The sequence below is a fragment of the Rhinoderma darwinii genome, chromosome 2 (assembly GCF_050947455.1).
Source record: "Rhinoderma darwinii isolate aRhiDar2 chromosome 2, aRhiDar2.hap1, whole genome shotgun sequence".
Lineage (NCBI taxonomy): Eukaryota > Metazoa > Chordata > Amphibia > Anura > Rhinodermatidae > Rhinoderma > Rhinoderma darwinii.
Genome location: NC_134688.1, coordinates 321,644,699 through 321,658,822, shown reverse-complemented (window position 1 = coordinate 321,658,822; position 14,124 = coordinate 321,644,699). Strand labels below are relative to the sequence as shown.

At 39.3% G+C, this 14,124-nt stretch overlaps 1 protein-coding gene across 1 annotated transcript in view; it reads right to left on the bottom strand.

The window, feature by feature from the left end:
• PRELP (proline and arginine rich end leucine rich repeat protein) overlaps positions 1–14,124 on the bottom strand; it is a 223,587-nt gene that overhangs the window by 112,566 nt on the left and 96,897 nt on the right. Inside the window, exon 2 of the mRNA XM_075853595.1 lies at positions 12,064–13,021. Coding sequence (XP_075709710.1) covers positions 12,064–13,012 — 949 coding nt within the window. The 5' untranslated portion in view covers positions 13,013–13,021. The remainder of the gene's footprint in view (positions 1–12,063; positions 13,022–14,124) is intronic.

The window sequence follows — 14,124 nt, the reverse complement described above, 5'->3', positions numbered from 1 at the left end:
ATTTCTTGTTACTTCTGTGAGTATGGATTAAACTTGGCGTGGAGCAATCTTTTTGCAGAGGGTGTTGCACTATGTGTCTTCCTTTTTCCATCTATTAGAGACATAAGATCCTTTTCCTACCAGGAGTTCTTTGAATGTGGAGGGAGACGATAAGGAGCTTGGTGGAACTACAAGGATAAGAATTACCATCCACACCCTCATTGGATTGCGGACTGTCCACTGCATTTTTCTGGGAGAGAGTGTCTATTGTTAGAATAGTTTTATTTTAAATTTATTGTTACTTCATGTAATAGATATTAAATGTGCATACAGGGTTCTCAGAAAATGCTTTAGCTAACAAAAGGTTAAATATGTTATATTCTTAAGTGTGTAAGTCGGTTGGATTTCTTAATAAAGATTGCAATCTCCAGAGGAAGTCCAACTGACCTAATCTCATTTTGAGGTGTAAGACATTTCATATGACAGGAAAGCCACAAACGGTTTTCAGTTGGTATATGTGTATATAAACCTATGCTTATGTAATGAAGGCAGACAACTGCTGATTTTGACTTGTCTCCTCATCGATGAGAATAAAACTCTTATTGGGATGAAAACTTGAATCATTATTGATAAGTATGGAAAATTCTTCTAACATCTTGGTCCTTCGAAGCCGGAAACCAATATTTCCAGACCCTCGTCCACCCGAGGACTGTACACCGTGCACGGGGTGAGTCATCAAAATACTCACTTAATTCAAAGACCTCCGGTTAAATTACCGTTCAAAAGAGGCCAGTCAGACGGAGGGACGAGGTGTGGAATGACGGTTTTTAAAAGAACATAGTAAGGAGAATTGAGGATTCGAGTTTTCATCTGAATAACGGTAATATAATTTTGTATATATGTGTTTTTATTATTTTTCATATTTAGATGTTATAAGGTTATGTGATGATAAAAAAACAAAAAAAAAAGATAACGTAAAAAACCTGAGTTGGAACTTAGGTACTAAGACTGGGTCTTAGTTATATTAAGCAGAGGTCTTAATATAAAAACCTGGGAATAGTGGTTCTCGAGGTTAGTAGTCCATAGCCTGTGTGAGAAGGCTACAGGTAATAAATAACTCCGTGCAGCACGTAAAAGATAAAGTACTTGGAGATTTGGAGGATCTCCTATAGAATAAGTATTATGATTATTTCTTATAGAGTATTATGATTGTTTCTTATAGAGTATTATGATTATTTGTTATAGAGTATTAGGATTATTTGTTTTATAAAGTTTATGATTGTGACTAAAAGTATTGAATGATTGAGATAAACTAAATCCAAAGTTAAAGAAAGATAAAGACTTTCAAACTGTGGTGTAAAGACACATCCAGGACATCTGCTGCTGGTCTGACCAGCCTCTTATTGTCTCTGGACGCCCCTGACACCAGAAGTTTTAAGGTAATCAAGTATTTCTTTGGTGCAGTTGAAAGAAATGGTTGTTCTAGATGAAACATATATGAGACTCCTTGACTGCGAAGATTGAATGTATGAGGGTTAAATAAATAAAACCCTGTGTGTATAAGGGAGTCCGATTAGGAATGGTCCTTTGTAAAATTGTTACAAGGACAAATCAGTAGGAAAAATACTGTTAAAACACCCAGGAACATGAAGTATATGACTGATCAGCATAATACTTGTAAATATTGTTGTGTTTTGTGTGTGTATTGTGAAACTTTGGTGAAAATACCTTGTGGTCAAGATATACGAGGTATACAGAAATATAGAATATGATAGTAGGTTTTGTTATTCATATCGAATTTGTCTGTTTGTTAATCGTTAATCATGTGTCTTGTCTAAATGTGATAAAAGTGAGAGTTGAGACAGTCTTTCACATTTCCTCGTCGTGGTCACCTTGGGTGAGCGACATTACTGTCTTGGGACTGTGTTTTCGTAAGCAGCTCTAGGCGTCTAGAGTGCAGCGAGTCCTACAGTCCAGGGAGAATAACGTTTTGGTAAGCGGCCTTATTTATAAGGTGCAGCGAACACTGTTATTCAATATTCCCAACTGACCATCAAAATTCTACAAGACTCTTTGAATGAGATCAAATTAGAGTCAGATCATAGAACCAAGAACAAATAGAATAAAGGGATAAATTAATATTAGTAAGTCAAATTGTCACGTAGCAAAAAGATGGATTAACATCTATTGAAAATATTAGAAAAGAACAAAGGCACACCAGATTGTTTTAGAATGTTTTATTCTGATTGTATGTTTGGATTAATGTTGACTATTTCTACTGGAGGTTGGAGAATAGTCAAAATAATTGATAAAGGATACAAAGTTAATCAAATCTTTTCATATTAAAAGTGCTCGTAAGACTCCTATTCTAGAAAAAAGAAAAAATAAACTATTTAGGTGTCCATTAAATAGAGAGATCGACATATACTAAAATTGCTAAATTATATTTCCTTTCAAAAGGACACTGCTTGTAACATGTGTAACATATCAGGGACAGTCTCAGGATGTGGTTGTGTTAAAAAGTATTAAATATTCCTTTAGAAGGGGATGTTAAGTATATGCACAAATTAGATGTGGTGAATGTACAATGATGATGATGATAAAGGTGTGGCAAATTTGGATTTAAAAGGACTTTGAGGGTAATTGAATGCTATAATTTAGTGAAGGAAAAAGAGAAGTGTGGTTTTGATTGTGTAAGACGACGGTTGGAAGATTCTCACAAAGGAGAACAAGGTAGAAGGTTGACAGAATGTTAAAATGATAAGGAATGTTAAAGAAGGTTGTTTATATAGTTCAAGATGAAAAACTTTCATAGAACAAAATGCTGGCTGGTTGAAAGACCATGAAATGATTGGAAAAGCAGAACTATAGAAGAGTATGCAAGAAGAAATTTGGTTTGAGACACTTGTCAGATAAAACGTATGGTATATGTGAATATTTCTGTGAGTAGAAGATGTTACAGATAATCATCTCAGATCAAGGTACAAATCCTGCTGAAAGGGGTAACAACAAGTGTGACATAAAATGTACCCAGTAACTACATATTTCTAGGTTCCCCTGTCCAGAGAGACAGAGAAGTTTTTCTTATATAAAGGTGTTTGTTTGATTTGATATACAGGACTTGTCAATGAACTGATGACACCCAAACCAGAGGGGTGATAGCGTGAGATTGGTGATAGTATTCTTTTCTTAGTTGAGACTCTATTGTTTATATTGTCTGAGGTTTATAATTATAATGTATGCCACGGTATTGTGAATAACAACTTGAGGTGTTTTATGTGAAGTTATGAGGTGAAGGTCACTGGTTGTTGTCACTCATAAGTAAGAAGTACATGGCAGCAATGACAGCCCGGAGGTTATGTGACCCTGATGTCTTTAGGTTTGAGGAAGATGCTGCCCATAACCTGTTATATCTGCAGGGGTAAAAGTCGAATTAGAACAGTAAGTGACAGTGCGACAATTATGACCAATATGTACCGTGGTAGGAGAAGTTTGGATTATTGACAATGTTAGTAGGTTTAGCAGTAAAGAATGCTCATAATGTAGAGAAAGTGGCCGACAGATTGAACACTGCTCCCTTGGCATTTGCCAAGTAGTTGGCTCAACCTGTTGCCACTGTATAGACCTTTTTGGCCTTATGCAGGATAGAGCAAGCTAAGAAAATAAAGTCCGTAAGGGGGATAAGCCCTATTTTAAGTACCTGGCTTGGGTACAAAATGTCCTAAAATAAACAAAAGGTGGGAAAAATGAAAGTGATTAAAATAATGTTTAGATTAATTTATTTTGTGCAGCAGCCATCTTGTCTGGAGACCCCGTCTTGTTCTTATGTAGTGAATAAGAAAGACATTGTTCCTTTAAGACAAGTATATTAATGCTGATTTCGCATGTTATTAAAATTAGTTATTTTTGACATTAGTTCTTATGCGAAACCCAAAGGGAAGATTTATTGTTTAGTGATTATTGATGTATTCACCAAATGGATAGACTATTTGTAATACCACAGTTACATCCATTCTCTAGGATGGATGAAGAGTTTGATTTTACACTTGCTGAATATATGGCAAAAATGCTAACCAACAAGGAAGTTTCTATCTCTAATTGTATTCCAGGTGTACCTATACCTGTACCTGAACCTGTGAAGCCAGGAAATTGGATATTATTTTCATTGAAAAAGATCATATCAGGTTCTGCTTACCACACCTACGGCCGTACAGATAGCCGAATGTACCTCTTGGATACACTTATCACACTGTAAGGTAGTTAGGAAATTGCCACTATCCTCCTAGGCTATTAGAGACTGATTACAAAGGGTGGTCATTTGTTATAAGTGACTGGTCTCAAACTTCAGCGAAGAAAACATCCAGAGCCTGGGAGGAGACAGGGCAAAATGTTATATGTTATTCTAGGTATCCTATGGGGGTCCAAGGTGTGTCAACCAAAGGTATGGGATCCCTGGGAAACAGGGTCAGAGTATGATTCCTTAAAGACTTAGCTTAAAGAGTTAAATATTTTAATTTCACTGAAGGTAAGACTGCAACATATGAAATAGATTTCCGCGCTGTGTTATAGATCAATGCAAGGATAGAAACATAGCTTACAAACTAGCATATTCAGATAAATACATTTGTACTATCTATGTAAATACCCTAATAAAAAGGATAAGGGACTATATGATATAGGAATTGATGTTTCAGGTACTGGCCTATAGGGCATTTCTTGCAACTGAAAGTTTTTTAGTTCCAAAGATAGACCTACCCTCTAAAGTTTATCTGGCCAACTTCACTTATGAAGATAAATTGACATTAGAAACAGGTTACAGTGATAAACATGAATGGTTAGTCTGGATGAGATACACTGCAATCCAAAATAATAGAACTAACTGTATCGCTTGTGCAAAAGTCAGGCCTCATCTGGCTACTATATCTTTAATGCTATCAGATAAGGAGAACCCACAATGTCTGCAATGCGTTTTATCTTTATATAATGCATCATATAATCCAGGTGATGTAAGACATTCTCTTTATTGTACCCACCTGTGGGGAGAGATGAAATCCCTCCCTTAGTAGTGGCTTAGCCAGGCAACTACACCTGCTTTCTGAGGAATGGGCAAGGTAAGAAAGTAGGGAACCTCACTGAACAATTTTGTGACCGATAATGGTAATTACTCCTCTAATTGGTTTACCAACCAGACAAGGGCAAGGACTGATCTCTGGCGGCTATGTGGAGAAGGAAGGCCAAGTGGCAGGGAAGCTGTGCTCTGGTTCAGATTCTGATGCCATTCCACTTGTTTTTAGCACCTGAGTTTCAGAGAAGGAGTAAACGCCCTGGAGACTATCTGAATCGCTATAAGCGGTAGATCCCTGGAAGTTCCTTTGACCATAGAATATACATAGAAAATAGGAGTACCCCGAAGGGGGCCAAATGAGTTTAAGGCCCAAAATCAGATTGCATCAGGCTGCGAGTCTGTACTTTTCTGGTGATCTACGATAAATAAGAATGTCGACTGGATTAATTATATTTATTACAATCAACAGAGATTTGTTAATTTTACCAGAGATGCAATAAAGGGCATTGCAGATCAGTTGGGACCTATATCTTTAATGACATGGCAAAATAGAATAACCCTGGATATGTTACTAGCAGAGAAAGGGGGTGTCTGCAAAATGTCTGTTGTACTTTTATTACCAATAATACAGCTCCTGATGGCAGTATTACCAAGGCAATGGAAGGACTCAATTCCCTGTCCGAAGAACTTGCAGGAAAACTCCAGAATAAATGACATCTTCACCTCATGGATTGAGGGATAGTTTGGAAAATGGACTGGCCTGGTAACATCTGTACTCATGACCATTGCTGTTGTTGCCAGTATATTGACTGTTTGTCGATGCGACACTCTGCATAAGAGGATTGATCCAAAGATTAATTGAGACCTCAGTGACAAAGACAATGTGCCAAGAGATTCAAAAGAAGAGAACCTGTCCTGGATAATCTTACAGAACATGTCTACATAAATTTATAAGAGGAGGGAATGTTAGAATAGTTTTATTTTAAATTTATTGTTACTTCATGTAATAGATATTAAATGTGCATACAGGGTTCTCAGAAAATGCTTTAGCTAACAAAAGGTTAAATATGTTATATTCTTAAGTGTGTAAGTCGGTTGGATTTCTTAATAAAGATTGCAATCTCCAGAGGAAGTCCAACTGACCTAATCTCATTTTGAGGTGTAAGACATTTCATATGACAGGAAAGCCACAAACGGTTTTCAGTTGGTATATGTGTATATAAACCTATGCTTATGTAATGAAGGCAGACAACTGCTGATTTTGACTTGTCTCCTCATCGATGAGAACAAAACTCTTATTGGGATGAAAACTTGAATCATTATTGATAAGTATGGAAAATTCTTCTAACACTATACTGAATGATATTGGATTGTTACCAGTGCCGTCTGAGCGGTAAACTTCACTGTACTTTATATATGCTATTTAGGGTATTTGTTGGATCATACCCAATTTAGTTTTGCCTGCTCCGGTCTGAGAGAGATTTTGTGGGTATTTGAGCCAAGAGAAACCACCATTATAAATATATTTATATAAGTTAATCATGTCCCCCCTTAGTCGTCTTTTTTCAAGGCTAAATGGGTTTCATTCTTTCAATCTTTCCTTATAACTTAAATTCTCCATGCCCCTTATTAGCTTCGTTGCTCTTCTTTGTATTTTTTCCAACTCCAGGGCATCCTTTCTATGAACTGGAGCCCAGAACTGGACTGCATATTCTAGATGAGGCCTCACTAATGCTTTGTAAAGTGGTAATATTACTGGGTAAATAAATCTTATTTTCACTTGAGCCAATGATGTGGAGTGCTGCCGGTCTTTTGAATTTTTGAATGGGGGTCGGAGGTCGAGCTCCTGAGGCTTGCACACACAATATCTCTAAAGAAACTTTTTTGGCTTTCTATGCTGCTCTTCTTGTATCTATCTATCTATCTATCTATCTATCTATCTATCTATCTATCTATCTATCTATCTATCTATCTATCTATCTATCTATCTATCTATCTATCTATCTATCTATCTATCTATCTATCTATCAATCACCCATCTCACACATGCCCAACGGCACTGTATATCTCCTCACTGATAGCACCTCCTGATGATATCATTGGATGACCTTTCAATCAAGGTTCCTAATTTGAGGTTCTCTTCTTTACTACAGTGTGTTCCTACAAAAAGCAATGGGGTCTCAAGACTGTCACCGTTGGAATATTATTTAAACATACTTCACATTTCACTGTTTGAGCCTTCTTTTCTTCTGTTGAGTTGGTATTTTTTTTAGGTGTATGAGCCGTCAAATTCATACAGAGGCATATAGAGTTTGTTTTCAGTTGCTTTTTTACACACTGAGTCCAATGGAGGCAGTACAATACTGCATGTAGACTCTGTACTAAAGAAGCTGCAGGGGCTTTGTGCACAGCGTCTGTCATGTGAGTAAGGCCTTAGTATCTCAGGGGAATGAAGCCTAAATTTAAATTCTTACAAAAACAAGATAGGATAGGATTTTTAGTTTGTCATACATTTCTGTTTGAAAATTATTATAAGAAGTAAGCTTTTTGCTCCAACAATAGATCTGATAAACCGGTTAATAACATGATTAAAATACATATCCATAAATAACTTAAAGATCCACCTGTAATGGATCAAATAAGTGATACTCAAAATTCATCAGTTTTTCATTACGTTTTCCATTGGTTCTGTTAATGGACAGAAAAACATAACATTGTAAAATCACACTATTCTTATTGGCTTGAAATACACATTGAAATAAAGGATGTATAACACATTTAAATCAATTAAAAAAAATAAAATGTAGCAAACAAAAATTCCTGAAAACTCATAACTTTTAACCGAGTCATAGTTCAGGTTTATGAACTATTTGTAGAAGGAATAATTTATTTTGGTTTTTGCTATAACACTGTCATCAATAAAGTAAAATATAGTATAATAGAATACTACAGTGTGGAATATAAAAATATTGGTTATGCCTTGTATATACATATTATAATATGTCATTATCACTCTATCGCATAATATCATGTTTCTTGTTCATTTCATAGTCTCATCCCCCACTGTAAACAGTGTAGATGCCTCCCTATTTTATGCAGATACTTTCATTAGTGTATTCTTTCATATTAGCTGTTCATTACCTGAGCTAATGAGTTTATTTGTGTAATTCTTAGGGTATGTTCACACGCACTGTTTTCAGACGTAATTCGGGGCGTTTTACGCCTCGAATTACGCTTGAAAAAACGGCTCCATTACGCCTACAAACATCTGCCCATTGCTTTCAATGGGTTTTACGATGTTCTATTCTCACGAGGTGTAATTTTACGTGCCGCTGTCAAAAGACGGCGCGTAAAAAGATGCCCGCATCAAAGAAGTGCAAGTCACTTATTGGGACGTTTTTGGAGCCGTTTTTAATTGACTCCATTGAAAAACAGCTCCAATAACGTCCGTAAAATACGCCGCGAAAAACGCGAGTAGTTACAAAAACGTCTGAAAATCAGGAGCTGTTTTCAGGCGAAAACAGCTCCGTAATTTCAGACGTATTTTGCTACTGCGTGTGAACTTACCCTTAGAGTGGCCATTGACAGACAGATGCCACATATCTGTACTCGACATCTGCCTGACCTTGGAGCATATTGGTTAATCTCCCTGTGCAATGCAACACATTTTTGGTGATCAAAACAGCTCATCATATTGGAGCGTATGGGTAGGTTTGTATGTCTTCATCAGGGGCGTAGCTAGGGGGGGGCAGGCGTGGCATGTGCCCCGGGTGCAGTTCAGAGGGGGGCGCCAGCGCCACCTCCTCCTGCACTATAATTGTACGTGTGTCGCAAGGACACAGGTACAATTAGAAGCAATGAATGACCGGGCACGTTCCGTGCCCGGCCATTCAGCGCCTTCCCACGAATGAAGCGACCGGTACCTTTTGTACCAGTGAAGCTTCCGTCGATGAAAGGCGCTGACTGACTGACAGGGAAAGTCATCCTGCCCAGCCAATCAGCGCCTTTCATAGACGCTGTGTTCAACCCCCTGTAGACCTGCGCAGAAGAGAGCAGGTCTCCATGGCTGCCGGACGGCGTGGGAGCGGGAATAAGGTGAGTTTGAATATTTATTTATTTTTTAATTGTAATAGAAGTGTGTGGCTGTATCTGCGGGGGGGGGGGGAATTTATCTACAGGGGGGGGCTTTATCTACGGGGGATGTCTATCTACAGGGGGACTATATCTACAGGTCTGGGCTATATACAGGGGGACTATAACTACAGGGGGGCTATATACTGGAGTGGGCTGTCTATAGGGCACCATATACAGGGGTGGGCTATAGCTACAGGGGGGCTATATAGTATATAGCCCCCTGTAGATATAGCCCACCCCTGTATATGGTGCTCCATAGATAGCCCACCCCAGTTTATAGCCCCCCCTGTAGATATAGTCGCCCTGTATATAGCCCAGCCCTGTAGATATAGCCCAGCCCTGTAGATATAGCCCAGCCCTGTAGATATAGCCCACCCCTGTAGATATAGCCCACCCCTGTAGATATAGCCCACCCCTGTAGATATAGCCCACCCCTGTAGATATAGCCCCCCTGTAGATATATTCCCCCTGTATATAGCCCACCCCTGTATATAGCCCCCTGTGTATATCCCAGCCCTGTGTATAGCCCAGCCCTGTAGATATGGTCCCCCTGTAGATATGGTCCCCCTGTAGATATGGTCCCCCTGTAGATATAGTCCCCCTGTAGATATAGCCTCCCCCTGTAGATATAGTCACCCTGTAGATATAGTCCCCCTGTAGATATAGCCCACCCCTGTATATAGTCCCCCTGTAGATATAGCCCACCCCTGTATATAGTATCCCACAAATAGCTCCCCCCTATAGTGCTCCACAGAAAGCCCACCCCTGTATATAGCCCCCTTGTACATATAGTCCACCACTGTATATAGTGCTCCACAGATAGCCCACCCTTGTATATAGTATATACAGGGGTGGGCTATCTGTGGAGCACTAGCTCCACAGATAGCCCACCCTTGTATATAGTATATACAGGGGTGGGCTATCTGTGGAGCACTATATACAGGGGTGGACTATTTAGTGGAGCACTATATACAGGGGTGGACTATATGTACAAGGGGGGGCTATATACAGGGGTGGGCTTTCTATGAAACACTACATACAGGGGTGGACTATATGTGGAGCACTATATACAGGGGTGGGCTATATCTAAATGGGGCTACATGGTTGGGCTATCTGTAGAGCTCTATATACAGCGGTGGGCTACATCTACAGGGGGCTATATACAGGGGTGGGCTATCTGTAGAACACTATAGGGGGAGTTATTTGTGGGACACTATATACAGGGGTGGTCTATATGGGGGCACTATCTACAGGGGCTTTATGGCAGGCACTATCTACAGGGGGCTCTAAGGCAGGCACAGTGTGTGTGTGTGTGTGTGTGTGTGTGTGTGGGTGTGTGTGTGTGTGTGTGTGTGTGTGTGTGTGTGGGACATGGTGTATGGTGCTATTATAATTAGAGGTGCAGTGTATAGCGCTATTATATTTAGGGGCGTAGTGTGTGGTATAATGATAACTTTATATTTATTTCTAGGTGCAGAAATGTTGGAAAAGTGAAAAGCTGAAGACATCTGAGCGGCAAACTGCAGAAGTGGGCTGTGACCGGGAGAATACATCATAGAGGTCTGGACCGGATGGAGAGAAATCTGAGACGTCACCGGTGAGTTACTTAATGTAAATGTTCACTCTGCTTCTAATCAGCACTGTAGTCACTGTATGATCTGCAGTGAGATGATGGGTGATATGATTATGATAGGATTTATTTTTTGTGAAACGGCATCTCCCAGCATATCCTTACCATTGTTCGGGTCATGCTGGGAGCTGTAGTTTTACGTCGTACACACCTATACGGCAGGGGTTGCACTAAATTGAGCTGTATTTGTGCTGGTGTTGTATATATGTAGTGAGCTTGCTTCTGGGGCTGTATATATGTACTGAGCTTGGTTCTGGTCTTGTGTATAGAACCATATTGCTTGTGAAATGTACAAATATTTTTATGCTCGCGTTACATAAAAAGAAATGACACGTCGATTGGTAGAGAAAACAAACACGGCGAGGGGAGGGAGATGTCGGGAAAGAGGTTGGGGGGGGGCGCCAAACTGAATCTTTGCCCCGGGTGCTGGAGAAGCTATCTACGCCTCTGGTCTTCATTCACGAATTTGCTTCATGTAGGAGCACAGAAAAACTAAAACTATAAAAAAAAAGACTACTATATTCAGGTTTATTACAAAACATCACAAAAGGAAAATTATACGTAAGAAATAAACAAAAAATACATTTAATCCTACCATAGCTATAAGGGTATGTTCACACTGCATATTTTCGGAAGCAGAACGCCTCCAAACATCTGCCCATTGATTTCAATGGGAAAACGGCGCTCTGTTCCAACGGAGCGTTTTTCGCGGCGTTTTTTTACGCAGAAAGAAGCGGCCACGAAACAGAAGTGCCGGACACTTCTTGGGACGTTTTTGGAGCTGTTTTTTATAGACTCTATTGAAAAAAACTCCAAAAACTGCCGTAAAAAACGCAGCGAAAAACGCAGCGAAAATCGCAAAAAACTTCTGAAAATCAGGAGCTGTTTTCTCTTGAAAACAGCTCCGTATTTTGAGACGTTTTTGACTCTGCGTGTGAACATACCCTCAACATGACAAGGTCTGCATCATAGCTCTATAGAGAAACACATAATGTGCTATAAAACTTGAACTATTCTTTATGATTTACACATTCAGTAACCTGAACTATACATGAGATCATTTGCATGAGATCATTTGAGAAAAATCAATGCAGCCTTCCAAGGCTAACAACTAAAGGAGGAATGCTATGCTTTGAATTAGACACCTCACCTGCAAATGCTTCATAGAAAGGTTCCATTTATTATAGTTGTAACACATCAACTAATCCCATTTATAAATATATTTAATGCAGAAACATGCACGGATTCAACTTACTTTCTATTATGTTGTCATTCATGTAGAGGTGCTCCAGTTGGGGGTTTATTGAGGGTACCACTGTAAATCGGTTATGGGCTAGTTGAAGAACCAAAAGGCTAGAAATGTTAAATGTGTGCTTAGAAAGTCCTTTCTCTGAGAGCTGGTTGTAATTTAGCCTTAGGAAAGCTAATTTGGGAAGATCTTTGAAGTAGTTAGGGGGAATATCTTCTATATTATTCCTGTCAAGAAATAGTTGATTCACGGTATCTGGTACTGTGGGAGGCATTTTCCTTAGTATATTGTGTGCCAAATTAAGCTGAATAAGATTCTTTAGACCCTTAAATGTATTCTTGTTAAACACATTATCACTTAGCTTATTGTGGTGCAAGTCCAACAAGATCAGATGGTCCATTTTGTTGAAGACACCAGCAGGGATTTTGGAAATCTGATTGCGGCTGAGACGAAGCTGCTCCAGCCTCGGAGGCAAATAAGGTGGTACTTCCTTTAACTGGTTTTTCTCTATATAAAGATAAGTCAGGTTTTCCATCTTCTCCAAGATTTTTTTGTCTAACTTCTTAATGCGGTTGTTGTCAAGGTTGATCCACTGAATGTCAGTGGCATTTTTGAAGGCCTCCTCTGGTAGATCTTCAATGAAATTATTTTGAAGATAAACATACCTGGCGCGGGAAGGTAGAATTGGCACTTTGCGTAAATTGCGACTGTCACAATAAACTGTAGAAGGAAAATCAGGAGGACAGAAGCATTCACGAGGGCAATCAGGAAAAATAGATGGAGGTCCAGGTGGAAACGGCGGGGGCAGCTCTGTGGGTTCCTCAGGTTCTGGTGGAGGTGGGGTTGGCTTTTTAGGTGGACGAACTACAGTTGGACGCGGTCTGCGTCTTTGACCATCTACTTTTATAACCAAAATGAGGACCAGAGTTAAAAGTACAATGACCCAAGTTCTCATAGTCACCTCCTGTAATATAAAACATTAGTAAAATTAACCAAGTAGAAATGTAATTAAATGTAAATGATTGCACTTTAGACTAACAAAGGTAAATTATTTCAGAAGAACTTATGCTTGCTTTTCTGAATGAATAAAATTATTTTTTTTAAAGAAATGTATCTACTGGAAAGCTATGTATATCTAGTATGTAAAATTCATGCATTATGTCACATTTCCAGCATTGTTCCGTTTCATACTCTATGGCTATGTTCACACTGGCCGGATGCGTATCCACCTTTGTCCCCGCAGGGAATTCCGGCTGAAAAACTGCACCAAATTATGGTATGGTTTACCTAGCAAGGATGTGGGGAACGTCCCTCATTAAGGACACCCTGTTGTGTTTACAAATCCCATTTAGCATATGCCACAGTGTTGATGGTCAAATGGGAGTAGAGAGGGAAAGATGCACCAATACATTTTTGTTATTCAGACTTTCCCTGGGTTATGTCCTGTGTGAGCTTCACTAACATGCCGCCCATTAGGCATATGGCGGCATTACCCAGTGTTGTAAAGTTGCTCTTATGTATGAGCTACGAGTCTGTTGATCAGTTACCGGTAATATATACTTTTCAGTGCACTTACTTTTGTTGCCAGTGGCTTTAGTTGTTGTAGAAAACGGGCAACATAAAGCATTAGATAGTGAAAACAGCTAGAGAAACACCACTCTCACTTCAAGTCTGTTATTTAACCACCAGAAGAGGATACTTTTGAGTGCACTTTATTGTGTTGCCAGTAATCTTATTTATTTTCGAAATCTGTCAGCAAAAAACACTAGTTGGTAAAAACAGCACTCCTCATGCGCTATTGAAGTGCTGTGGATCGCTATGCTGATATTCAGCTGTGAATTGAAATCGTTCAATACCTTGGTGAGAGCGGCATCCAGCAATGCCACTGAAGGCTACTTTCTAGCCATGTGCATTGCCCGCGATTTGCGGGCGGCTTGCGGCTGACAGTTCGCTGCACATGGCTATGGTTGTGGATTTATGCTGTGGTATTTACGTTGCGTGTGGACATACCGTATCTGTAGCGGGAGCAAGCAGATTGCTGACTGTGCAGTCAAGTGTTTTCACACA